This window comes from Poecilia mexicana, unplaced genomic scaffold, assembly GCF_051168715.1.
Source record: "Poecilia mexicana isolate PSO_F unplaced genomic scaffold, ASM5116871v1 scaffold_22, whole genome shotgun sequence".
Lineage (NCBI taxonomy): Eukaryota > Metazoa > Chordata > Actinopteri > Cyprinodontiformes > Poeciliidae > Poecilia > Poecilia mexicana.
The window spans coordinates 3,609,306-3,634,087 of record NW_028263391.1 but is presented as its reverse complement, the minus strand read 5'-3'; the positions used below and the strand labels follow the sequence as shown (position 1 = coordinate 3,634,087).

Here is a 24,782-nt window from a genome sequence, read left to right as displayed (position 1 = left end):
GGCTTTCAAATTCAGTCCACCACATGCCGCGATGAGGGATAAGAGAAGACCTTCTGCCATATAAATATCTTTATTAGTTATGTGGTGCAATAAATACAACAGTCAATTTAGAAAAGCATCAGTCACAGGAGAAAAAACTGAAGTTACAGTAGTTTTGTGCAAACGCAAGTCGCTTTAGCTCACTTTCCTTGCGAACCCTTCGAATAAAATCTGGAAGTCAGTTTGGCACTTTTAAAAGTTACTTTGCTTCTCATCACAATAGAGAACAAGAAACTGTTATTTTATTTAGTCTTAGCAGCTTGTAAAAGTTGAAAAGAAATTAGCCCTTTTTTTGTAAATAGATATAATCCCGCCATCATGAAATCAAATAACCGCCGACTTCAATCATGACTGTCCTTAAAATATATAACTGCATGTTCTTGTTTTTTTGCAACCAGTCTGTGTGTGGCTACACATCAAATACTCCAAGCACAATTTCACCTCCGTACGCCTCGGTAATGCTTAAGTTTGGTCATTCAAATATGGAACCTTAGGTAAGTTAATCACATTACACCTGAGCAAAGTCCTTTCATTTCCTGGGAGGACTGTAAGGACATGAAGCCTGTGATTTTCTTTTAACCTTACCAGGGCAGAACAGTCTAAACAATTAGCATCAATGTTCCCTTTAGGCTACTAAAATATTCCGGGAGGTAAAATCCGTTTTCAAGCTGCCTTTTCCCAAAACGCACAAAAATACCATAAAAAATATCCATCTTGTGAACAAGTGGGCACATGCCAAACTGCTGTAGAGTTTTAAAGGGATAGTTCAGATTTTCTGAAGAGACGTTTCATGAAGTTACTTTTAGTTACAGAGGCGGTTCTGGCATTAATGGTGCACCGGGAGGTGATATTTTACCAATTCCTCCCCCCAGAAAACTATTTCTGTTTAAAATGATAAATTATTAAATGGTAAAAAATGTGGGCACATTAAAAAGTGTAATATAAAACACATGCAATCAATGTAGAACGCATCCTAAATTTGACAAATTTTATATAAGTTTTCATACTTAATGTATGTTAGTTCTAATGCCAAAAATAATCTTAGGTTTTGGCAAACCTAGAGAAAAAACATTAATAAATCTAATTGTTTTAAATACTTGAGTGTAGGATAATACAGTTCAACTTTGGTCAGTTCAAGTATTTTTTTCATGATAAGCCAGAGAGGACGAGCTGAGACACCTGGATAAATTAAATAATGGCCTCTAGTGAAAAAGTAGGGGGTTAATATTGGGTAGTGTTATAATCCACATGTAAAATCAGTTTGAGTTGCCAAAATGATCTAAAACAGGGGCCCTTCAGATTAGCCATCTCTGACATCTGGAAGCTAACACTGATAACTTCTCAGATCTCACTTAAAAATCTTAACTATCCCTCTAAAGCCAATCTTTAAAAGTAGAAAATAAAAAAATAAAAAAACATTTTCTCAAACTGTAGTTACAAGAATATCACAATTCCTCCCACCTAATAGAACCAATTGACACCAAACTTCGTTTTTGTCCTATAACTTCAGCTACAACACACAAGTCAAAAACAAAGGAGCGCTCAGTTTGCCGAAGAGCTGTGAAGCAGTCACCCGCTGGAGGCTTGTGGAGGGCTCAGTTGGGCTCCCAATTCACAATAAACAGGGATCACCCGATTTTTTATTGTCTTTATATTATTTATTTGTTTTTTCTTGGAGGTTTTCGCAAGTTCGAAAAGAACACCTGATTTTACCCCGAGCCTGCCAGCAGCCTCGCTGTGTGACTTCGCCCACTTTCGCCCTCCGGCTTTGTAAATAAAACACACTGCTTTAAAGAGCGACTCCATGGATTCCTTTCACCAACACTGTTGAAGGACAGATCCTTGCCTGACAGCACCTCCTTTCCCTGTCACAGGGAGAAGGATGAAGCTCTGAAAGCAGCTTTAATCTCTGCTTTTCTTAGCTGTAGCCAAGGCACCGCTGGATCAGAGAAACCTGACATCTCACAACTGATCAGATTCTCGTAGGTTTTTTTTTTCTTCTTCTTTTTCTGTTTTTGTGCGTGCGCGCGCTTTTCTACAAAAGATTTGCATCTGCCTTTACTTTTGCTGAAGCTTGTGCGTGAGGAAACCGTTTTGTTCAATTCACAGTCTTACAAAAATACTATTTGTTGCCAGTTGAGGTAAATTCAAATTCTTCGCAGATATGTAAAATAAACGTGATTTTTCTTTGCTTCGTTGTACCAGTTTGGTGAAAGGCATTTAAAAAAAAATCTGAATATATGTATTGTAATATTCAAATGACATCTCGACACATGCAAATCTACACACAAGAGTTGTGATAGTACTCGTGTATAAATGAGTCTATATATCCATTAGTGGAAACTTTGTTTAAATATCACTAACGTGTAGCAGAACCCCCATCTCTTTGAGGACTGGCTGGGGTCTCTGGCTCCCTACTGTTTGATCCACAGCCGGGTTCAAAGGTCTGCCAACAGTTTCCCACGCATCTGCCGCCCAACCACCTCACTGTCAATCAAGGTAACTCTGCAGTATTACATAAGCGCACAAATATGACAACTGTTGCTCAAAACAGAGAGCCTCACAGAGTGCATCGTTGAAACGTTCAAGCAGGGATCCAGCTTAAACGCAAGTTATCCTTTTGTCACCAAAGGATTAAGGTTCCATATAATCCTGTACCATTTCTGAAAAAGCTCCGTAATCTGTTGGAATTTTGTCCCATCCGTTGTGAGCTGAGGTAATACTTTTTTTTTTCCCCAGTGGTATTTAATTGCAACAAAGCCCTCGATTTTGCCAAGCGAGCAGTGGTGGCAGCAAAGAACAGAAAACCAGCCGTGGGAGCCAGAGAATCCAGCATCTCATTTGTTTCATCTTCGTCCTTAAAGAGGCGTCTGAGGACTGTAACATATAAAAACACACTGAGGAATTGCACTTTTATCAAGGATAGTTAAGAGAAGAAATATGAAACGAGCTCCTCTCCATGTGAATTTTTGGTAGATAATAGTGAAGTTTAGCTGCTTTTCTGTAGTCTACATAACTTGACAAAAGGACTGCAGCACCACTAGAATGAAAGGATATGGCTTCTACAGACCATAGAGGAACCATGGGGCCAGCAGTGTCACGTTGACTTTTAGCTTGCGATAATTACGTTTTGCTCATTTGACAGGTTTACATTCACATTTGTACGAAAGCTTCGCCAAATGAGATCATTTCACAGTGAAAGATGTAATTTAATCTAACTTGACGTCTGCTTTTATTAGCCACCTGACTATAAGGTGCAGTCTGCTTATTACATTGCTAAACCCATTTTGAATGTATGCGTTTAAATCTTCCAATACTATCGGAAGCAGAGATGGACCGAGAAATCGGTTGTTGATCGTGATCTGTTAGACTCAAGAATCTTTTCCCAGTTAGTGATAGTTGTACTGTTAGTACTGATTAGTGTTGATGCTGTTACTGAGTGAAGAAGGGTTAAAGTTACCTATTTTCCCTAACTGTAAAGTCTTAAAGTCAAATTAATATAAAACATGTTATTTTAAAGGGACTGTATTTCTTACAGTTTGCCAACATTTGGGTTGTTTGTTCAATCTGTGAGAGAGCAAGAGGTTCAACAGGTAACAGGAAGGCTGAGCAGAACACCAAAGAACCTTTGTGCTTTAAAACTGTTTAAATGTTGATAGTCTTATCAATAGAAATGTCCGGCTTAAGGTCAGAATCTGAAGGAAATCAACATGTGCTTGCCGTTTTCACAATGTCAGCCATGTAATTCACACTAATCGCCAAAATAACCAAGGTTAAAATGTCAACGCAATCATTACTTTGTGTTGGTTCTGATCTATTTATAAAGGCTGCTTATGTGAGGAAGGCTAACAGTAATTGCTTTTTTATATTGTTCTACCATCTCATATCATCGCGGTTAAAGAGAAATTGTCATTAGACCTGCCGTATGAGCAGGTCAAAGTTTTCCAAAACCTGAAGATCAACAAAAAAAACTGTTGAATTCCTGAATGGTGCATCTTTACTTGGAAGATTCCGACCGAATATATTTAAAAATGGGTCTGGAAATTGAGTTTTAGAGTTCATCATTCAAGAGTGTCTACACTACGTTACTATGCGGCCACACTAATACCAGTACATGTTTACGAGTTAAATCTGCGCTTATTATATCCATTTTCTCAAAAGTTGTAGAATCCCAAAGCCTGTGCAGGACCAGCAAATCACAGGTTTGGAAATTCTTCAATTTCAAAGACGTGCATGTAACATCAACATGGTATTCAATCACAGAGCAAACAGCAACTCACTTAAAAAGGACGTTAAGTCCAAATCTTTGACTAAGCCTTTAACTATGTGCTCCACTGTGTATCTAACACTAACCATTCATGAACATAAATCAAGGTTTTGCCCAAATATTTTGACACCAATGTAATGTGAAGACAATTTTTGCAGTATTTTCTTTTTAGAAATTGTATATATTTGTTTACATATTTGTGAAAACAGTCACCATGACAGCATAACATAAGACAGAAAATCTCTGGGGGGCAAAAATTCAAGCTTCACTGTCTTCACCCTGTGGTCCTACTGCCATCTGCTGAAATAAATTGCTTGGTCAAAAACAACCAGTCAAAACCAGGAGGAGGGTCTTACCACTGTCAATCATCCTTGTGAATGTGCTGCTCACACCTTCTTCCTTGCTCTTTGTTATGCTACAGCTAGTTCCCCCGCAACTCACTCGAGTGAATGCTAAGACTAGTTGGCAAACCAGAAACTGTTTTCCTGTAAAGTTCAGTTGTTTTTCCGCCATTAGTACACAAGCATGATTGACTGCGTGAAGCCCCTCCTCCTTGCTTTGATTGGTTGCTTCTGAACTAGAGCAGTTTATTTCTGCAGATGGCAGAGAGAAGGCAGAGGAGCTCAGGTTTTTCTGTCTCATTTTATACAGTCACAACATGTTGACAGGCTTAACAAATATGTAAAAAAAGAACGAAAAAAAAACATTGTTTTTAAAAGTTACATACTGCAGCTTTAGGAAGAATTCTGAAAAAGTACCACTGATCTGTCTCTCCTATTTGAAAGAATGCTTTAATTAACTGGCTGAAGTGTTTACAGAATAAATATGTCAAGTGGAAATGTCATCTGTGTGACTCCATGTGTTTTTGACAGCTTACAGCTGGTATAAAATGACTAAACCTCAGTTTAGACTCTTAATTAATTTAAAGTACTGTACAATTAGAATCTCCTCGTGGGGTGTTTTTCGTTTTTTCTTTTTTTTTTAAATAAAGCTGGGGATGGCTTGTGGAGACGTGACAAACAGCGGCGTTGAGCCGTCGGGCTTTCTAATGTTTACCACTCCGCGACCAAACGCTCCCTCTGCTCCAGCGTGGCTCGCGAACAAGCTAACAGGTGGACGGCGGATTGGGTGACAACAGAGGAGGAGCGATTCTTGAGAAACCCCACCAGGGAGCCTACCAGGATCACACGGCTATTCAAGCCAGCACAGAAATAGACGCATTAATTCGCCGACTGTGACAAACAGAAATGCTCAAGCTGTGAGAGTGTGTGATTGGAAATCCCCCTTCGGTTGTGAAAGTGCCGTAGCTCACAGGCTTTCTGCCGTTATAATGTCGAGTTTAAGGTCGTGTTTTGGTTTTGGATCAGTCTGTATTTTGATTCGAATGAAAACAACTTGCAGATTCGTTCAGAGCTCAGCGCAAGAAAGGGGATCGCTGCCTCACATGACGGACTGGAGGCCGCTCGAAGACACACCTCGGCTTATTCAGAAAAGAAAAAAAAGTGACGATGTTAACAGACAAATGGAACGAATCCGACAAAGCGGCACCTTCTGAAGACGTGCGTGGTGGGATTACTCATTGAAAACTGTTTAACTGGTGCTGTGTGTCTGCCCCGCCCAACCCACCAACAGGCGAAGCGATCAAACACAGACTCTTATCACGGATCAAACAAGTCAGGCTCCTCTTGCAGCTCCAGCTGACGGTTGAACTGCTCAATCTCTTCGTTGGCCTCAGAGACGTATTCTTTAATGAATTCTTCCATGTCTGCAGAAACAGAAATGTAAGGAAAAAATAAATAAATCAATAAATACAGCAGGATATCCGTCTGCGGAGTGAATTACGAGTTGTTGTTCTCAGCTCTTCTTGCTCCATCTCAACTGACTTACATTTACCAGACTGTAATAACACTAGGTCAGGCTGACGCTGTGTTTTTATTAAGGGTGTCTGCTTGTGGTTACTAAGCCTGAGTGACGTATTAGGACCAACAGGGAATAAGCGGCAGAGTGAAGGCGCCCATTACAAAGGATACTGGGATGGAAGCTCCTTTTTTCTCCAAAGATGTCGACGTATTGATAGCCGTTGTAGAAATAACCTGGTGGCAGTGGATCCAAGTGTCGGGCCACCTAACGAGAAACCATAAACTATTTTAAAAAAAATGTTAAAACATACACCATTGTTACTCACCTGAAATAAAGCCAACTATAAAACAAAAACACAATATAATATGAAACAACTTAAAAAATAATAATAAGCCATATGTGTTATTAATACAGCTGATTACTATGAACATGCAAATCAGCTGTCATGAAATTTTATAATTTACTTCAGTACATGTTAGAGCAAAATTTCATTTCCTGCCTGAGGTGCAAAGATTCTTTGAATTCAAATATGATGGGTGACATGTTTTTACATTTACAAAACAAGCTGATTTTTCTGTTGTCGGATTTAGATTACAGAATAATGAATAATACAAGCATGGACTGATGAGCGTGTGTCCCGTTATGGGTTTTCAAATAAAAATTTGAAGGAAAACAAAATATTTGAGGGTTACAAGTATGGATAACTATGTTATTGTATTTAAGTTTTTGGGGGGATTTGTTTTGGTATGTTCGCCATGGTGATTGTCATTATGCAACTTTTTCTTATAATTTCTTTTTATTTATTTTTTAACCCATAAGAGGATACATACTCATAAGTCCATGCTTGTATTATTCCGTGAGTTCTGTTATGGATTTTCAATGAAAAGAAATTATAAGAAAAATATATATATTTGGGGGTTACATGTGTGGATAACTATGTTATTGTATCTAGTTTTTTGTTTCTGGATTTTTTTTTTGTATGTTCGCCATGGCGATTTCTATCAGGCAGCTGCAACAATGAGAATTGATTTTGGCAGTTCGGCCCGACCATATGCCAACAAAATACATGAAGTTCGCAGTGGTATTGTGATAAATATAAAGAAGTTAACGGACTGATTTTGCTTTATTAAACTGAAATATAAAAGGAAGGAATAATATAAATAATTCAACTGAGTGATAGAATTGTAAAAGAGCAAAGCTTTAAAAAAAAAAAATCAAACAAGAAGCTACAAAAGAACCAGTATGAATCAAAAAGAAGTATTGCTTAGGGTTTTTATTTATTTTTTTACCAAAATGATTCAGTTTCAAGAAGAGCACAATACAATAAAGCATCTAGCTGTCAGAGAATCACAACACCAGGACAGTTGAACTGTAATACCCATACTAACCAGACCAACAACTGTGTATTACTCTCCCGTCAGAGCGCTTAAAGCAGCACAGTGACCTGTAATTTTCTGTCACAAACATCACATCTGGGCTTTTGTTTCCTCTTTGGTCTCTCCCTATTTTCATGAAAGCAATAATGTAATTGTTCTAAAACAGGAGTGTAAAAAACAGTCTGGTGATTATCTGGGAGCAGGAAGGTGGGTGGAGCGTTTTGATTCAAGTGGTCAAGGACAAAAGGCTGGGAACCACAAAAAGCTATACAATACACTCACGTGTATGCTCTGGATTTCTTGTGTCGACAGGGTGTTTGGAGTCTTCTTTGTTTTCTTGGCCTGCTTCTGTAAACATCAAAGAAAAAAAAAAAAAAACAGCTTTCACTCAGTTTTTCCCCCCAACCTTAGGCTGTATGTTGGCAGTCGTAACTGACCTGTTTGGTGCAGAGTCTCAACCAGGTCTTCAGCTCGTCCTGGATGAGACCAACCCCGTCGAAGGTCAGGTAGCAGAAGGGGCTGGTCTGTTTGTGGAGTGGGGTCTTGTCCGGGATGATGGTCAGGCTCCCGCTAACCGCATTGAAGCGCACATCCATCCATCCAGCTGAGTCTGCAGGTTTTAGAGACAACTTGAGTTCATATTCAAGTCTCACATTAAGCTCACACCTTGTGTAACACCTGGTCCACCAGCTTTTTACAGCCCCAGCATGATGTTATTGGAGTGTTAATGCTTTAGCATTCATAGAGTATTTTATTGTGATCTGTACTTATATTAGTATAGAAGCATAGAGGCTTCAAATGTATATACACATCAACACAGGGATGCAACTATGTACTTTCTTCAGTGTATGCACACATAATAATGTGTGGTGTATCAATGCTCAAGTGTATACATCTCAGTTATGGTTTTATAAGTTTAAATACACAAAAAACACTTGATTTTTATTTTATATTACATATGACAGTATGTGACCAATTCAATCTAAAACAAAAAAAAGTGTCATTTATTTAGCTGATACTTAATTCACATTTTGTTAAATCACGATGAACAAGCTGCAGAGTAAATGCACTGCAACTATTAGTCAAGGCAAATTCATTTGTATGAACTTTTGTGTACATGACTACTCAAAATGCTTCACACAAAAATGTAAAGAGTTTAAATATAAAAGTTAACGTGTTAACGCATTAATCTAAAAAGTTTAACACGTTAATATTACATAATCCAGATTAATCGCATTACCTATTTTGGCCTAAATACTTCTCTTCCCCAGAGGGTTACCTGGTTCACGGCAGCACGATACACGGTCTTGTACTGCGGTCAACAATGCCGAGTCGCAAATGCCATTGAAAGAAAACAATTCTTCTTCCACTGAAGCAGTTTATAGTTAACTTTTCTAAATCAACATATGAAACTAAATTACTTCTTTTAAATCTTTTTTGAATATGAACACTTGGAAAACTGAGAATCTTCAGACATGTTTGGTTTAACACAATAGCTTTTTTTTTTTTAAAAGTTCTTATTTACATTTTAAGCTTGCAAAGTTGAGCATGGTGAATGATCGTGATTAATCACAGCGCGAGAGTGTGATTAATCTGATTACATTTTTAAAATTGATTGATGGCACTAATATAAGTCAAACCAGTCTCTCCCAGTCTTGGTGTTTCTGGCAACAGCTACCAAAAGTGGAAAAGTAAAATCATATGAAGAAAAGAAGCAAAGTCTCTATTAAGCAAGGTTTTCAGGATCCAGAATCTGGTCTGGATCTGTTCCAAGTTAGCAAAATATGCAACGCATTTAATAATGCCAGTTGTTTATAACAAAATGTAAAACTCCCACCTGAAAATTTGACTTTCCCCCAAATGTTGTAAACATTTCCTCTGAATGGACTCGACTTTAATGACGACTTGATTGCTGCAGAACAAACAAGACAAGCAATTCATCAAAAACAACACCTAAAAAATATAAATGAACAATTTGCTAAGAAACTGGCAGGCATTCTGTAGCAATAAAAACAATTTTTTACAACAAAGCCTCAGATTGCACTGCCATCTCAGGTGCTTCCATACATGGAGGAAAAGGCAACTTATGTAATAACGAAGCCCTGCCAGCTCATATCTGGAACTTCTGTCACATGTAAGAATGTAAAAAGGAGGGAGGGGATTAGAGGGCGGAGGGAGAGAGGGTTTTTTTTTTCCATCTCACCTTTACAGCGGATGACAAACAGAGGCCTCTCTAGGGGCCGGCTGAAAGCCACACGGTGCTGGGCGACGCTCACAGTCCCCGAGCCAGAGAAGAAGCGTCCTTTGCACCTGGAACGCATGACAGCATGTGCACGTTACACAAACGGTGAGAAATCGAAGGCTGGAGCGGCGTGGTCATCTGCGGCTTAAACTGCAGCAGCTCCGTCCTCCATTTCTCGTGTGTTGGCCATGAAAAAAAAAAAAAAAAAAGTTTCCCGTGTGACTTTTACGAGCTCTGGAGCGGCGTGACTCATACCCTCGCGTGCACGAACACGACCAAATTACACAAATTACTGCCTGCAGATAAGCACATTAAAAGGCTCCGGCCAGATAGTGTGTGTGTGATCTGACGGGAGGATTTAGCAGAGGTTCATATTAGGCTGACCACTGAGGCATGAAGGCTGACTGGCCCTAGTCCAAAGAAAGAAACCCCCCTCCCCCCCCCCCTCCGTGTGTACATGGCAACCGCACAGCCAACTGCCTGTTGCCGTGCGGCCGGCAGGCTGCTGGTGAGAGAACATGAGACGCCCTGAGGGCCTTTTCCAGCAATCAGCGGACGACGACCCCCGCCGCCACTGACGAGCGCCAATTAAACCGACAGCGCGGCAACACACGCGGCCTTACCATCCAGGGTAGAGGACGTAGCGCGCTCTCAGCATCTGCGGCTCACCGAAGCTGCTCTCAGACAGTATCAGGCTCACATCTTCGTCCCTGATTGAGGAGGAAACGATACGGATCAGCCGCTTCACACTTCCTTCACACAATTATGGCACAAATCGTGGCAGCAATGCATAAAAAAAAATTAATAAATAAACGGGACTGGCAGAGATATTTGTGCCGCTTGGACTTTTAAGGCTGTCATGCTACAAACTACAATGTGTTTAACAAGGATTTTATGTGACAGATAAACACAAAATTGTGCATGATTGGATAGATCATTTTTTGCAAAAAAAAAAAAAAATCCCTGAATAGTGTGACGTGCATTTTTTTCTAAATGACTGTCAATTGTATGCTGGTATATCACAGGTGTAGGGCTAAACAATAAGACTGAAAAACATTTCATGATATCAGCATTTCATATCGAGCAATATCGGTAATTACTGATTTTTTATTTTATTTTATTTTTTTGCATTAAACACGTGAAATTCTCCCGAACTGGTGGTTCCTTTTTTATTCAGTTTTCACTTCACACCATTATTTATCGTTAAGCAGTTATGAGGCAAAGTGGCAAAGCCTGATACTGATGCTGTACAAGTTATTCAACAGGTTGTTGCTAGGCAACCAAAGAGTGAAGTAGTTTTGCTTAGCTAGCCTTGAGAAGTTGAGCAGCTAAAGTCTTTTCTCTCCCTACATTCCCCAGAATCCTGTGTGATTTTGGATCAGAGTTCAGTTAATTTTATATATATAGTCACCTTCCTAAAATAAAATTTAGGATTTGATTTTGGCAACAAAAAAAAAAAACATCAATCCATTTTTTTTTTCAAAATGTGATTTAGGGAAAAGGTCACTTTTGGCAAGAAATGACTTAAGCCACTCCTTTAGAAAGGTGAAAATATTGAATATTCTATCAGACAAATCATCTATTGATACTGATCACGTGTCTATAGCAATATAGTCACAAAAGTTATGTGAAACAAATTTGCTAATTTTTTTTCTATATGTGCCACAAAGGAAAATCAGAAAATCCTGATAAAACGTATTCCAGCTTGTAATGGTAATGTGCGGCAAAACGTGAAACAAGAAAAGCTTCCGCAAGGCTCTGTGCAGCTAAACTAAGCTGGAAACTGATTAAAAAGTGTATTTTGGTTCCAAATGAGCAGCGCTCTGACCCCGCCGGATTTAAAAATAGACGTTACAAAGCCGGATAGAATATTTTAGGCGAAGATAAAAGAAGTCAAACGACTGTTTGCAGCATTGATCACGATTCTGTGGGCGCCTACCTGGTGACAGCTCCTCTCTCCGCCGGTATGAAGGCAGCGGTGGGGTTAGCGGAGCGTACCAACTGCTGAACATGCTGCATGAGAGGGTGCTTCTGCTCTGCTGTCAGCCCCGTGAACACCACTGTACTCACAATACCTGGCAACACAAACACAGCACAGTGGAAAGTAAAAAAAAAATAAAAAAAACTGTGGAACTCAAGAAGAATACAGATTTCATTCCCGCAAAATACAAAAACACCTTATTTTTACACTAGATTTGATTTTACTGCTTTGTTCTTTCTTAAATCTAAATCTTAAGTGACGTTTGTTTGTATTCCTTTCGGTGACTGGTGAGGAGGGGAAAAAAAAAAAAAACATTGTAGCAAATTTAAAGGAGGTGTTTGATGGAGTATTTTTACCGCCATGAACACAGCGGGACTAACCTTGACTGCACTGTTCCAACAGCTTGGGAAAAGCAAACCTGAAGTGAAAGACAAGAGACAGAAGAACTCAAGTTAAATTTACAAGACGCTTGAGAATAAGGCTGGGCCGACTGCCAGACATACTAATGCATCTCTAAGACGGACGCATGCAGGCCACGGCGGTGCAGCAACAAAGTAATTCTTCATTACAGCCTTGAAAATAATCCATCACGAAGATCTTTTTTTCACGGCATGACATCGATATTTTGATGGACAATTAGAATCACATATTTTGTTCTAAGGTTAGTCTCCGTTTCTAGTTCTGAGCCAAGTGTCCCGGCTAACACGGCTTAAAGCTCGTAGGGGCGGTAATTAGGAAGGCATTTATCTTTTCCTGCCTGCATGTGATGAGCTGCTCGTGCCCAGCAAAAAGAAGAGGTCACGTCTGACTGAGGAGCTCCATTCAGACGTGTGCCGTGGTTACAAACGTGGATCTAGGAGGGGATTGCAGATCTATGCTGATTCTAGGTCAGGCCTAAGCTGGGATAGCTTCACACAATTAGCGCAACAGTTGTGGTTTACAGCCTCAACGGCGACGCAAAGCATGATGAGCTTCGGTAAATTTTTTTTTTTATCTTTCTCTGGTTCTGGTTTTGTCATTTTTTTCTGGCTCCACTCATTTTTGCCTCTTTCAGTGACAGACAGCTGCATCCTAAGTGCACAAAGAGCGTTATCAGAGATCCTTCCTCTCCTCCCAGCAGCTGTTAGACACTAGAGCCCTTACTGCTTATAAACAAACTCAAAAAGTGTTTACACCCTTACTCGTATTTGCACAGTTTTACTCATTTTTAAAAATGCTGAAACAATTATTGAATTACTAGTCGACTGATTTAGTAATCGAATATTCATTAAGTGGAGGATACAGACTCTAAAATATGCCATCTTCTAAAAAGACAACACGGTCGGAGCAACACAGGACAAACCTGAACAAAAACAGACATTTTGCATTTAAGATGAAAAACTCTTCTTTGTGTGTAAAATGTTCGAACCAGAACTCATTTAGAGGGGTAATTTTAGTTTTATCTGGTTCAAATTCTGAGAAGAAAAGAAACTTATATTAATCACCTTTTGTTTTCCAATTATTAATTGTTTAATTGAAAAAAAAATCAATAGAACTGTCTTAGCTGCAGATATATCCGTTGTGACACATTTTAGGCAACAAAATATTTATTTTCTTATTTAAAAAACAAATTCAATTGTTTATTTGCATTTTTGTGTATTTTCAATACTGCTTACGTGGTTAGACGAAATCTGTAGAATGTGTCAATTTTGTTTTATATAATTAGTCGATTAATTGTGAGAATAACCAATAGATAATTTAAACAGCATTTCTCTGCAGGGTTTTTATCACTTATTGTAAACAGTCTGTTCTCTATTTCTGCTCCAATAAACATGGACATTTTGTAAATTTTTTTTAAATTAACTGCCCCAGTTTACGCTATTTTGCAAAAACCGCACCGTGTTTATGTTGGAAGTTATTCAGGTTTTAGTTATTTTATATTCTTATTTTTGTGTGAACCTACCTGCTTTAATTGTCTGTTACTTTGTACCAGAATTTCCCAACTGTGGAGGAAAAAAAAACAAAACAAAACAAAAAAAAGCATCTAATTTTCCTACTTGTGCAAAGAAAATCTGCCCGTAACACTGAAAGGGAACCAGACCCACCATAGTGTTTCTTAAGCTTTCAGAACAGGACATCAAAAAATAAATGAATCTAATCTAATCTTTATGTTAAGTATAGTGGCCAGCTCATCTTGGCCTTGCAGTCAAAAGCACCCTAATAATCAGAGTGCAATGTCATATTGAGTACAGCAGCGAGAAGCTCTATAAGCTGCATCTAAAGCCAGCGACAATAGCAGAGTGAGATTAAATGCAGGGATGATCTTCTCTGATAAAAAGAAAAAAGAAAAAAAAGCTCAGCCTTTAGCTTTAATAGCTGAAAGTGTCATGTAACCCTGTTCTGGAAACATCCTGTGATCTCACAAATTTATCAGCATACAGTCCTATTTTTACTCTTCTTGTCTCACCACATGTTACTTGAAAGAACAAATAATGCACATTCACTTCAGCTTAACGAGAAAACAGACAACAGCAACGTTCCAAAGTATGCACACACTTTGAAATGTTTCTGAATCTGACGTTACGACCTCAATGGTCAATTTATTCGAGATTTAATGTGACGTAAAATAGCACATATTTATTATGATGACGATGTTTCCAACAGATTTTTTTACAAGTAAAAATTGGAAAGTGTGCTGTGTATTTGTATTCAGGACTCTTTACCTTTAACTGAAATCTAGTAAAACCAGGACAAGTGGAGCCCTTCTATGTGTGAAAAGTGGTGAAAAAAAGCCATTACTGAAAGAAAACCATTCAAAAAGACCTACTTACAGCAACATTCCCACAGAGAAAGACGGTGGTGGCAGCATCATGTTGTGGGGATGCTTTTCTTTAGGAGGGGAGGGGAAACAGCGATGGACCGCTATGGACTTAACGTTATATTTAGAGCTGCACCGATTGTAGTTTTCTGGCCTATTGCTGATCCTTAAAAAGCCTGACCTACCAATTCTGATTTTTTTTTTTGTCTGAAATGTCGTTGATTATAGCAAGAAAGTCATTGAGTTGGCAACAGTGGGGTCACTATTGTTAACTGCAAACATGCAGACATGACCTGGTAGGCCGGTCTATCAGTCAAACCTCACACAGCAGAGCAGAAAAGGACAGTGGCTGATTTTTAGACCTTTGCAGAGGTAGGTAAGATCGGGAAATAAGATCAGCTTCATTGGTCGATTATAAATCTCACAAAATTAAGGGAATCAGTGCTGATAAATTAGCTGGCCGATAAATCGGTGCACTCCGAGTTTTACCATAATATTTCGAGGTACTTTTGTAATAACAAAGTTTGCAAAAAAAAAAATAAAAGTGCTAAATGAAAAATGAGTTTCACCACAATCGTATTAGAGGAAGTGCTGAGTTCCTGAAGCCTCACCAGTGTTCCATACAAGATGCCAGCGGGTTCACACAGGCCGTGACGGCACCGACGGCGAAACGAGTCCGGACGGCCGCATCTGGGTGGAACAGCACAGCCTGGACCACATCCAGAACGTCTGTGTATCTGAACGAGAGAAAATGAAATCAATCGATTCAATAAATTGAAAAAACTCTCAACAGTGAAATACTACACCCGATCCTGTAACAGAAAATGAAATGATAGGAGTCTGTTTTTTTGCTTGATGTTTACTCCTGCTCAGATCATTTTTTTTTCCCCTTCCTACCCGGGTGTGAGCAGCAACAGGCGAGGCTTTCCTCGTCCTCTTCGGCTCTCCAGGAAGCTCGACAAATACTGCTGGAGGTGTGAGGCTGAGAAGCTGTCAGGTTCATACACCACCCACCTGTGTGTGTAATGAACAGAGACGTTTGTTTTGTCCTGTTTGTTTTGGTTAGAAGTGTCAGATCTGTTGTGGCCATTTATTTCTGAAGAAAAAAATAAAAATAAAAAAAAAGCTTACTTTCCATCTTCTTTGGTTTGGTCCACTAAGAAGTAAGAAAGGATGTTCTTATGGCTTCCTGGTAGTCCAGTGATGATGTTAATGATAACCTTAAAGTATATTTAAAAAGATATTTTAATTGGGTTAGATTTATAATCATTACAAACAGAAAGTAAGAGAGGGAAAAAAAAAAAAAGATTTTCTCATCAATATTTTAAAAAAAAGAGATGAAATTCTCTGACCTTGTCTCCCTTCTCATGGGCTTGGTTTGTAAGTTCTGCAGAGGGGAACAGCGCCTCCAGGTGGTCGTACAGAATGGGCTCCTGACCAATGCTGCTCAAAGCAAAGTGCTGAAGAAACCTGGTAGAGGTCAAACACACACGCACAGTCCGCATCAGTAAGCGGATAAGCCGAGAGACAGTGCCACTTTCATGCATTTTTACACCGACACTTTTATTTTTTGATCAATTTTGCTCAAGCAAGTTCTGCAGCACGATATAGATCTGATCCAGCTTTTAGATATGAACGTGGACATGGGGGTGATAAAGCTTTTCATTACTGCCAACTGGGAAGATCATTTAAAGCTCAATTATGCAAAGGAGGGTGATTAACTTCTCACTGCCAAACACGGGGGACCCAGGTGGACATTTTGGGTGAGAAGTGCCACGCAAGAGAGAGATTCACTTGAAAAGTAATTCTGATTTTTTATTTTTTTTTGGTGGGGGAATTTTATTTGACATATTAGCAGAAAGTAGAGCATAAATGTGAGGTGAAAGGTGTAAAATGATACAAAGGTAGTTTTTTTAATTTTATGAATGGAGATGGTGCTTGAAGAAAAGCTGCATAAACTTGTAACTATAAGCCCGTTTAAGAATAAGATACTAATGTGTTGGAATTTAACCTGAGAATGTGTGAAGATTAAAGGAGTTTTCCAGCTACATAGTATGATGTTATGGCACAATCAAGAAACTATGTTACATCCAGTTGTAAAAATGTTAGATATATCAAATATGACTTAAAAGAAATTTGATTTCATAATTGAACATCTTAAAATTAGGCCTCTGTCTCTTTAAGAAGCTCCTGCTCTTTCTGAGCAGGAGCTTCAGGAAGCCTTCAGGAAATCATCTCAACATGGCTTCTTAACGGTTTTACCAGCATTTCACTGAAAAGTAGCTTGTATATTGAGCTCAACAGATGTACAATTCCACTAAGTGTTTGCTAATTGCTGTTGGCTAGTCTGAAGGAGGAGCTTTGTCCTTGAAGGCGGAGCTAGGTCCCACCAGTCATTTTGCACACTCCCAATAAAGGCAACACTCTAAACTATGTTTTTGATGAGAGGGTAAGATTATGACATGATGTAAAGCTAAAAGAAGTTCATTTTTCATGATAATGACCCTTTAATTTAATCTGAATTTGAGCTATTCAGCAAAAAGGATTGGAAGAAACTTTAGTTACAAGGTGTGTAAAACGTGCAAAGCTGTAGTTACAGAAAAGGTCATTCTTCAAGCTGTCAGTACGTTAATGCAATCCAGTCAGACTTTTAAGATTTTTACTGTTATAAAAAACTTGAAAACCATTAAGACTTTTCCTTCTTCACTTCTTTAGGCCAGTTACATAAAACTTTAACCAATTACACTGAACATTGTGGCTGTAATGTGACAAAATGTGAAATAGTTAAAGAAAAACCCCAAATAAGCAAAATCTGCTGAAAAATCATTTCAATATGCTCGCCTTCTTGATTAAGCTACACATTTTGTACACGCCCTGGAGTAAATAATCACCTTCTAAATGCACACGGTCAGCACTGTCAAAAGAAATAAACTAGGCTTTAACGCTATTTAAAGAAAACTTATTCATAGCTGAGCGATCCCAGCATCAGATTTTACTACTTGCAGCGTCCATGTCAGAGCCACTCTAATGTAGTTTGACAGTCTGTGAGTACTAACATTTCCTGCTCTGGCAGCTTGCAGTGTGAAGTCTTGAGGTTGTCTCTGCGCTTAGCAACGGGCGGCTCCTGGCTGTCATGCAGCTTCTGAACTCTGATGTGCCTGGGAAAAAAAAAATTAAATGCTACATTGCAACTTTTAGACATAAATTCATTATTTTAAAGCTATTTTTAAACAATTACATTTTTATATTGGTTATAACTGGAAAACAAAAACCTTCATACATGTTTCTCTGGTTCAAGGACAGCTGTTCTTGGTCCAGCAGCTGCAAGCCGAATCCAGCTTCTGGATCTTTCCACACTGGCAAAACCTACAAGAGGGCAAAAGGTTTATTGAAATTGATCTGTGTCTATGTTTTGAATAAGCATACGAGGAAAAAATTCCAAACATTTTCCTGTTAGTGGACTAAGATTAAAGCTACAAATGTAGATTTACATTGTAAATTACTAACTGATTATAGTAACATCATGGTGATGAGAACAATCAGAATCAATTCCATTTTTTTCTATTATTATAGAGCACCAAAATGGATTTTATCATACTGCGATGTACAAAGTTCAGTTTTAATTCTTCGTTAATGTGTGTTGCTATAGCAATGTGGTTATTGAAATAAAATTAATTTTTTTTAAGTAAACCCAGTCAGTAACAAAAGTAAATCTAAAAGTTTGGGTATCAAGTGATTTGCTTTCTCTGTTATTGGAAAATATCACAACGAACAGAACTACAGAATGTATGCTTATTACTTTAGTTACAGATTAATCTATCGATTATTTTGATGATTAATCAGATGAAAAAAAGTGGCACACTGCAGATTTTTCAATTAAAGACTTTTTTGTAGAGTATAATACATATATAAGCACAATTTATTTTTAAAATAAGAAAATAAACATTTTATTGCCCAAAATGGAATAATGCAGCATTCCTTTAGTGAACATTTGATCATTTGTTGCAAAAGATACATCTGGAGTTTAAGAAAAAAAAGCTCCTGACAACATTTAAAAAGCTCAGTCCATTCTGTGTGACTTAATATCGATATATAATAGAGCTAATCTGGAGGTTAAATTTGGATTACTGAATAATTTATTGGCTAGCAAAAGGTGCTTAATTTGTTAATTTGTAAAACATATCTTAAATGCAAAATGTATATTTTTTTGTCCACTTCACGATTAATCGATTACTCAATGAGTTGGCAATTACTTCAATGATCGATTAATCACAATTAATCGTTTCAGTTCCATCTCAGATAACAGCTCTAAAGTGATATTCCTGTCTTTGATAATTCCAGTCTCCTTTAGAGGTTGCGCATTTGAAGTTTTTCATTAAAAATGAACCACGTCCCAACTTCTCCAGGGCCGGCAAACGGCTGTAGAGGTTCTCGACTCTATGTCTCACCTTGGCAAAGAAGGCCTTGTAGCTCTTAGATCTAGGCTGAAGAGCAAAGAGCAGACACTGATCAGAGCTGTGCAGAGGGAACGGAAGGTGTGGGAACAGGCTGCTCTCGTACTCTACAAACAGAGAGCCCACACTGCAGGAGTCCTGGCGAAAAAGACAACACACACACACTTAATGTAACAGAGAATAGGAATTTGTGAGGTATTTGTTCCCTTGTAGAGCAAATACTTCATGATATGACACCTTTAAGTGTGACAAAACAGGAAAAACAGAGGAAACTTATAAGTGTGCTACTGCTTTTTTCACAGCAACTTTTTTGTACCTCCAGCATTGAAATCAATAAGCTTTAAGTCAATAACTTTTAAAAAATGTATATAAGCATACAGTGCCTTAAAAAAAGTCTTCATGCCCTTTGAAGTTTCTTTTCTTTGCAAGTAAATATGATTAAAATTGTGTATTTTGTTTTCTTCCACTTTACAGTTTGGCACCATTTGTCTCGGGCTGCCATATAAAACTAAATAATATACAAATTGTAAAAGTTCCACGGGTTGGACAAACCAACCCTGGATGACTGGATGGATATAACATCTAACATGTATAACATGAATACAGTCTCAGTTACAAGACCAAACAATTTTGTTTATAGTGGCAAAGTTGGGTAGACTATGTGAAACTTTGTTTACTTTTTGTGACCAAGCTTGATAAAACCACTTTCTTTTAATAGACACACTTTATCATTATTTAGTACTATGTTGTAGTTGGTGCATTTTTATTTCTTTGTATTTGGTATTCAACTGTTTTCTTTTGCATTATCTTGTCATTCCAATTGTTGCAATCTTTCTCTGGAAAATAAAGTTGTAATTAGATGCGCCAATCAGTCCCGATATCTAATTTACATTATATTTAGAATTCATAATTGCACTGTTTTAACAATTTGAAAGGTTTGTTTCAGTTTTCCAAGACAGTCAACCTATTGTTTTTGTCAGTTTCAGTTTCTTTACTACTTATTTTACATTGGCTGTTTTACTTCTAATTTAACTGACTGAACAAATTACTGTTGTTTTTACATGTCTGACCAATCTTGTGAAGCTATTGGTGTAGTGAAGAGTGCTGCACTGGTGCAGAGTTATCAAAATAATTTGTAATTCTGTACAATTACGTATGTGTTTGGTTTTTTTTTTTAATAAAGGAGCTTTTTAACTCAATTTATCACCAATTTTATGTATCGGATCGGTATCGGCTGATACTAAACTATATCAGTATCGGAAGTGAAAAAATTAATTGGAGCATCCCTAGGTTTTGTTAATCAACAAAGGTAAAAAAATTTTTAAAAACGTTCAAGGGGGTAAGTAATGACAGTTTGAAATGTAACAGAGAGGTCAATAATAAAAATGCATACCAGGAGATAAAAGATGATTTTACGAATGTGACCCTTCGAGAGAGTGATGCACCCAAACTGAGAGTGGATGAACAGGAGTCCCTCAGAGAAAAACCTGATTTTACCTGCAGTTACAAATATAACAGACATTTAGCTTAACTGTTTAACAATACCTGGACAGAAATATAAAACAAAAAGAAAGAAAGTCATCCATAAGAGGTTCACCTTCCTCAGGTGAGCAGAGCTGGCCACCGGAGAACACATAAGCAGCATCTGCTTCAGTCAGAGAAGCTCCCAGATAACTGCCACCCTCTTTCTGTTTGCGAAACAGAACAAAGCATTTTTTGTTTGTTTTTTATCTGTTGTACATTGGTTCACATAGTAAAAATGGGCTGGGGGGAAAAAAACAGAAGTATCCTAAGAAAGTAGTCTAGTTACCATAGCGAGATGCAGGGCTTGTTCTGAGTGCTTGACATCAGATTCCATCTAAAAAAACAACAATAAAACAATAAAAAGCCATTTTTTAAAATATATTAACACACAAATGGAAAAACAAGTCGCTGCCAATTTATTTGTTTTAAGATTAGACAAGGATGTATTTTCAACAAAACACACAAACACACACACACCAGCCAGCAGGCGTAGCGGGGAACATTTGCAGTCAGGATGGCGTAGCAGCTGTCTGAGGACACAGTGCCATCTACAGAAGCATAATCAGCAAAGCAAGAGAGAAGAAAGCAAAAGATGAATGACAAACCCAACGCCTGATGCAGGAAACACAGCTATTTTTAGACTAGTCTCTGCTGCTCCATCGAGACTTTTGTCTTTTTCTGCTAACTCTGGGCCTCTGGATTCATATTGCTTATTTCATAAATCTAATTTGCTTTGTGGATTCAATCAGTAATATATTCTAATAAGACACAATCTAATCTAGTGTAATCTAATCTAATATTGTACCTCTCTGCTGAATGTTGATGCTGGACTCCAGAAAAGATTCAGAGTAGAGCACGGTGCCAAACTCTCCCCTGTTCTCCTGCAGGTCTGGGATGTCTCTGACGATCAGGGAAGCCTTTAACAAAGCGCAATTAGTAACAAACACAGAGGCAGAAAATATAGATGGAAAATCACAATATGATTTTTGGGGTCACAATTCGATTCATTATGATTTCTGCTTTGATCTATAGTTGTGCAAAGGATCAGCATGATCTGCCCCAGTTTGCTTTGAGAGGCAGAATTATATAAACACAGTAAAGTGTCTTTTCCACACTAATTAAGTTTTAAACATGAATCCGTATTCTTTAGTTATCCTTAAATGATTTACTTATTTCTTTGTTCTGGCATGTTTTTTTTCTTGTTATTGTTTTCTCTTCTGCTCTTTCCCATTTCTAACCAAAATATGTATGTGATCCAAAATTTATCAAAAAAGGAATATTGGGGAAAAGGAAAATAATAATGCAAGTCGGAAAATAACTGTCAAGATTAAAAGAAAAAAAAGTATCCTGGTCCACATATGTTAAACAATTCCATTTTTGCTGCAACAGCACTTGGTTATGCGTTGTTTTGTCTTTGTCTTAAATGTAGCAATTTTTACGTGTACCTCCTTTTATGATTGATTGTTTATCATATATATTCCATTTTAAATTTTCTTGATGTCGTTTGTCCTCTTATCTTATAGGTCATACCTCTGTTCTGTAATGTTTGTTTTGTATGCACTAATTGGTGAATAAAAAAAATGTTTAGATGGAATTACTCTCTCCCTGAGTCTTTCATTTTGTTTTCACGAAGCGTCACGTAGAGCGACACACCTTTCTGCTGACAGCTTCCTCCGTAGACGACGAAGTTGCTATTTATATTCAGAAATTTTTAGTCATTTGACAATTTTTGTAGTGATCCCGGCCTTTCCGTAAAAATAAAAAATAAAAATAATAATAATAATTCCAAATGTTTACCAAGACGGGCATGTTGAATCGCATTCATTTTTGTAGTTTCCTTTTCATCGTGGTGCCAACCAAACACACATATGTTGCAGTACCGGCTGCCGTGGTGTAGCTACAAAACAGAGGCCAACTGACGGCAGATTTGTTCTATTTTGTTTATTTATTTTTTTTAATTTAATCTGTTTAGACATTTTAAATCAATTCTAAATCTTAGTAAATGAGAATCCAGATTCTTATGTGAATTGATTTTGTTTTTGGCACACCTCTAACAGACAAGCTGTTTTGCTGAAAGCCTAAGAAAAAGATGATTCTCTAACTTACCATTTTGATTAGATAACGGCTGCTTTGGTCAGTCAGAGGAATTGCACTGAAAATTGAAGAAAATTAGCTTTTTAGATTCTATGGTACATATTCCTCAACAGGTTATTGTAAAAACAATCAACTGATAGAAAAAAAAATGTAATCTAAATATTTGGACATGACAAGTAAAAGAGATAAAACCTACACTCCTCGATTATTTGTGGCTTGAATGCTGAATTCACATTTTGACCTTTAAAAACACATGGAAAGAATTTTAGCATTGAGGCTTGTATTTGTCCCACTGCAGCAGCCATGTTAGTATATTTCTACCTGAGATAAGTGCAATAGTGGCCTAAATCCATCGAGTCCAACGCCAGAAGAAACGAGTTCACCGCATCATCTTTAGCCTACAACGGATTTCCTGATGAGAAATGGGCTCGTCTTATAGCGAACGGTGGAAAACCAGTGCGATCGCTACTAACCTTGGTAAAACTGGAAGTACTGGAGTAGCATTTTATTCCAGACAAGACTCCTTGAACCACAGCAGAGTAAATCTGTGATGCTATTCTGAAAATAAGACAAGAAACGGAACAAAACTCAACTTTTTTACATTCTGAAATATTCAACAGAAGACAGCAGGAAGATCCAACGAGAGAAACTGAGCATGAAAGATGAAAACACTCACAAGACGTCAGTTTTCTTTTGCTCTGTCATCTGAATCCCTGCGAGAGAAATTCAGGTTCATGAATAAAAACACCGGAAATGCTAAAAATAATTACTACTGCTCTCATAATATGCCACGTTTAACTGGTTTCTTAAACTCGCACTGAATTCACTTTTCACCAAAATATTTGGGATTTCATCCGACCGATCAAGTTTGTACAAAAAAAGATAAAAAACTTAAAACAGTGATTTTGCACCACCGCTTTTATAGCCAAAAAAAATCACTTTTGGCAAAAAAAAAAAAAAAAAAAAAAAAAAGAATAACAGATTCCAAAATTTCATCGATACTGAATAAGAGATTTGTTTATTTCATTCAATTAATCTCACCAAGATATGGGGTATGAGTAGTCCCAAAGAAATATGTTCGTGAACAGGACAAAGGGCCTTTGGGGGCCACACACTGTAGAATCTGAGAGACACAAATGGAAACAGAATGAGCTCATTTGGGGAAAACTCAGAAGTGTGCGACACCACTTGTTGTTCTGCATTACATCACCAGATGGCGCTGCAGTCTTAAACTTGACTTGGACAGATGGCAGACTAGTGTGGTTATTAGTGTGCAGAGTGTGGCTGCCTCTCACCATGTGTCTGGCAGCAGAGCCCTGAGGTCCCGTGTTGCGGACCTGATGACTCTCTGAGGGAAAGTTGAAGTTAATGTTCTCCAGGTCCTCAGAGGAGGAGTGCTTTCCAAACAGCATGAAGGGCTGCCGACCTTTACTGAAACGCAGTCAAGATGATCAGTCGACAGTATTTTTTTTTTAAATCACAAAACATTTAGTATTTAGAAAATGTTACAAAGATACCTTTTATCTGAGATGTTGTTTGAAATCAACCCGTGACAGTAGAAAGTACGGAAAGCCTGAGAATGGATGACAATGCACTTTGCGTCATACAAGTATATGGAGTTAGAAGTCAGAGAGAATTGAACCTAAATTATTGTTCAGGAACAATACTAAAGCTACAACATCCCCAGCTGGATGTGTTTAGAGATGCACCGATCCAATTAATATCTGTTTCGGTCCCAATATTGAAAAGAACTCTACATCGGGTATCATGACAACGTCCCTGATCCATAAGGGCAGATCTATTCAGTCTAATTCTATGTGTTGTGCTCTGAGCAACGTCAAGCTTTATTATTTATTTTACATTTATAAAATAATTCATAACTAAACTTTCTGAACCATATGGAAGAAGATTTGTTGCAGTTTATTTTTACATGCCTGACCAAGTAAATTTGTAAATTTATAATTCAGTACATTTATGTCTGTGTTTAAAAAAAAAACAAAACAAAAAAAAACATTTTAAGTCAACTCAGCACCATTTTTTGGCATCGTATCGGCTGATACTAAACCTTAGATATCGGTATCGGAAGTGAAAGAAGCGGATTGGACCATAGTTGTGTTCCAATTTTTGTCTTTAAAAATACAGTGTGAC

The 24,782-nt window shown here is 37.8% G+C and overlaps 1 protein-coding gene across 1 annotated transcript in view; it reads right to left on the bottom strand.

Moving 5' to 3' along the window:
* Positions 1-51: 51 nt before the first annotated feature.
* The window catches only part of dnaaf9 (dynein axonemal assembly factor 9), a 30,287-nt gene continuing 5,556 nt past the window's right edge, over positions 52-24,782 (bottom strand). Inside the window, exons 9-37 of the mRNA XM_088002358.1 lie at positions 24,152-24,207; positions 23,930-24,065; positions 23,676-23,757; positions 23,311-23,347; positions 23,108-23,192; positions 22,956-23,032; positions 22,831-22,875; positions 22,647-22,692; positions 21,346-21,457; positions 21,018-21,088; positions 20,827-20,874; positions 20,614-20,704; positions 20,410-20,513; positions 19,011-19,154; positions 17,843-17,928; positions 17,619-17,720; positions 15,915-16,032; positions 15,694-15,782; positions 15,460-15,576; positions 15,174-15,299; positions 12,146-12,183; positions 11,724-11,859; positions 10,408-10,494; positions 9,746-9,852; positions 9,380-9,454; positions 7,980-8,152; positions 7,825-7,890; positions 6,337-6,430; positions 52-6,071 (exon numbers count right to left, since the gene is read on the bottom strand). Of these exons, the coding sequence (XP_087858484.1) occupies positions 5,965-6,071; positions 6,337-6,430; positions 7,825-7,890; positions 7,980-8,152; positions 9,380-9,454; positions 9,746-9,852; positions 10,408-10,494; positions 11,724-11,859; positions 12,146-12,183; positions 15,174-15,299; positions 15,460-15,576; positions 15,694-15,782; positions 15,915-16,032; positions 17,619-17,720; positions 17,843-17,928; positions 19,011-19,154; positions 20,410-20,513; positions 20,614-20,704; positions 20,827-20,874; positions 21,018-21,088; positions 21,346-21,457; positions 22,647-22,692; positions 22,831-22,875; positions 22,956-23,032; positions 23,108-23,192; positions 23,311-23,347; positions 23,676-23,757; positions 23,930-24,065; positions 24,152-24,207 (2,655 nt within the window). The 3' untranslated portion in view covers positions 52-5,964. The remainder of the gene's footprint in view (positions 6,072-6,336; positions 6,431-7,824; positions 7,891-7,979; positions 8,153-9,379; positions 9,455-9,745; positions 9,853-10,407; positions 10,495-11,723; positions 11,860-12,145; positions 12,184-15,173; positions 15,300-15,459; positions 15,577-15,693; positions 15,783-15,914; positions 16,033-17,618; positions 17,721-17,842; positions 17,929-19,010; positions 19,155-20,409; positions 20,514-20,613; positions 20,705-20,826; positions 20,875-21,017; positions 21,089-21,345; positions 21,458-22,646; positions 22,693-22,830; positions 22,876-22,955; positions 23,033-23,107; positions 23,193-23,310; positions 23,348-23,675; positions 23,758-23,929; positions 24,066-24,151; positions 24,208-24,782) is intronic.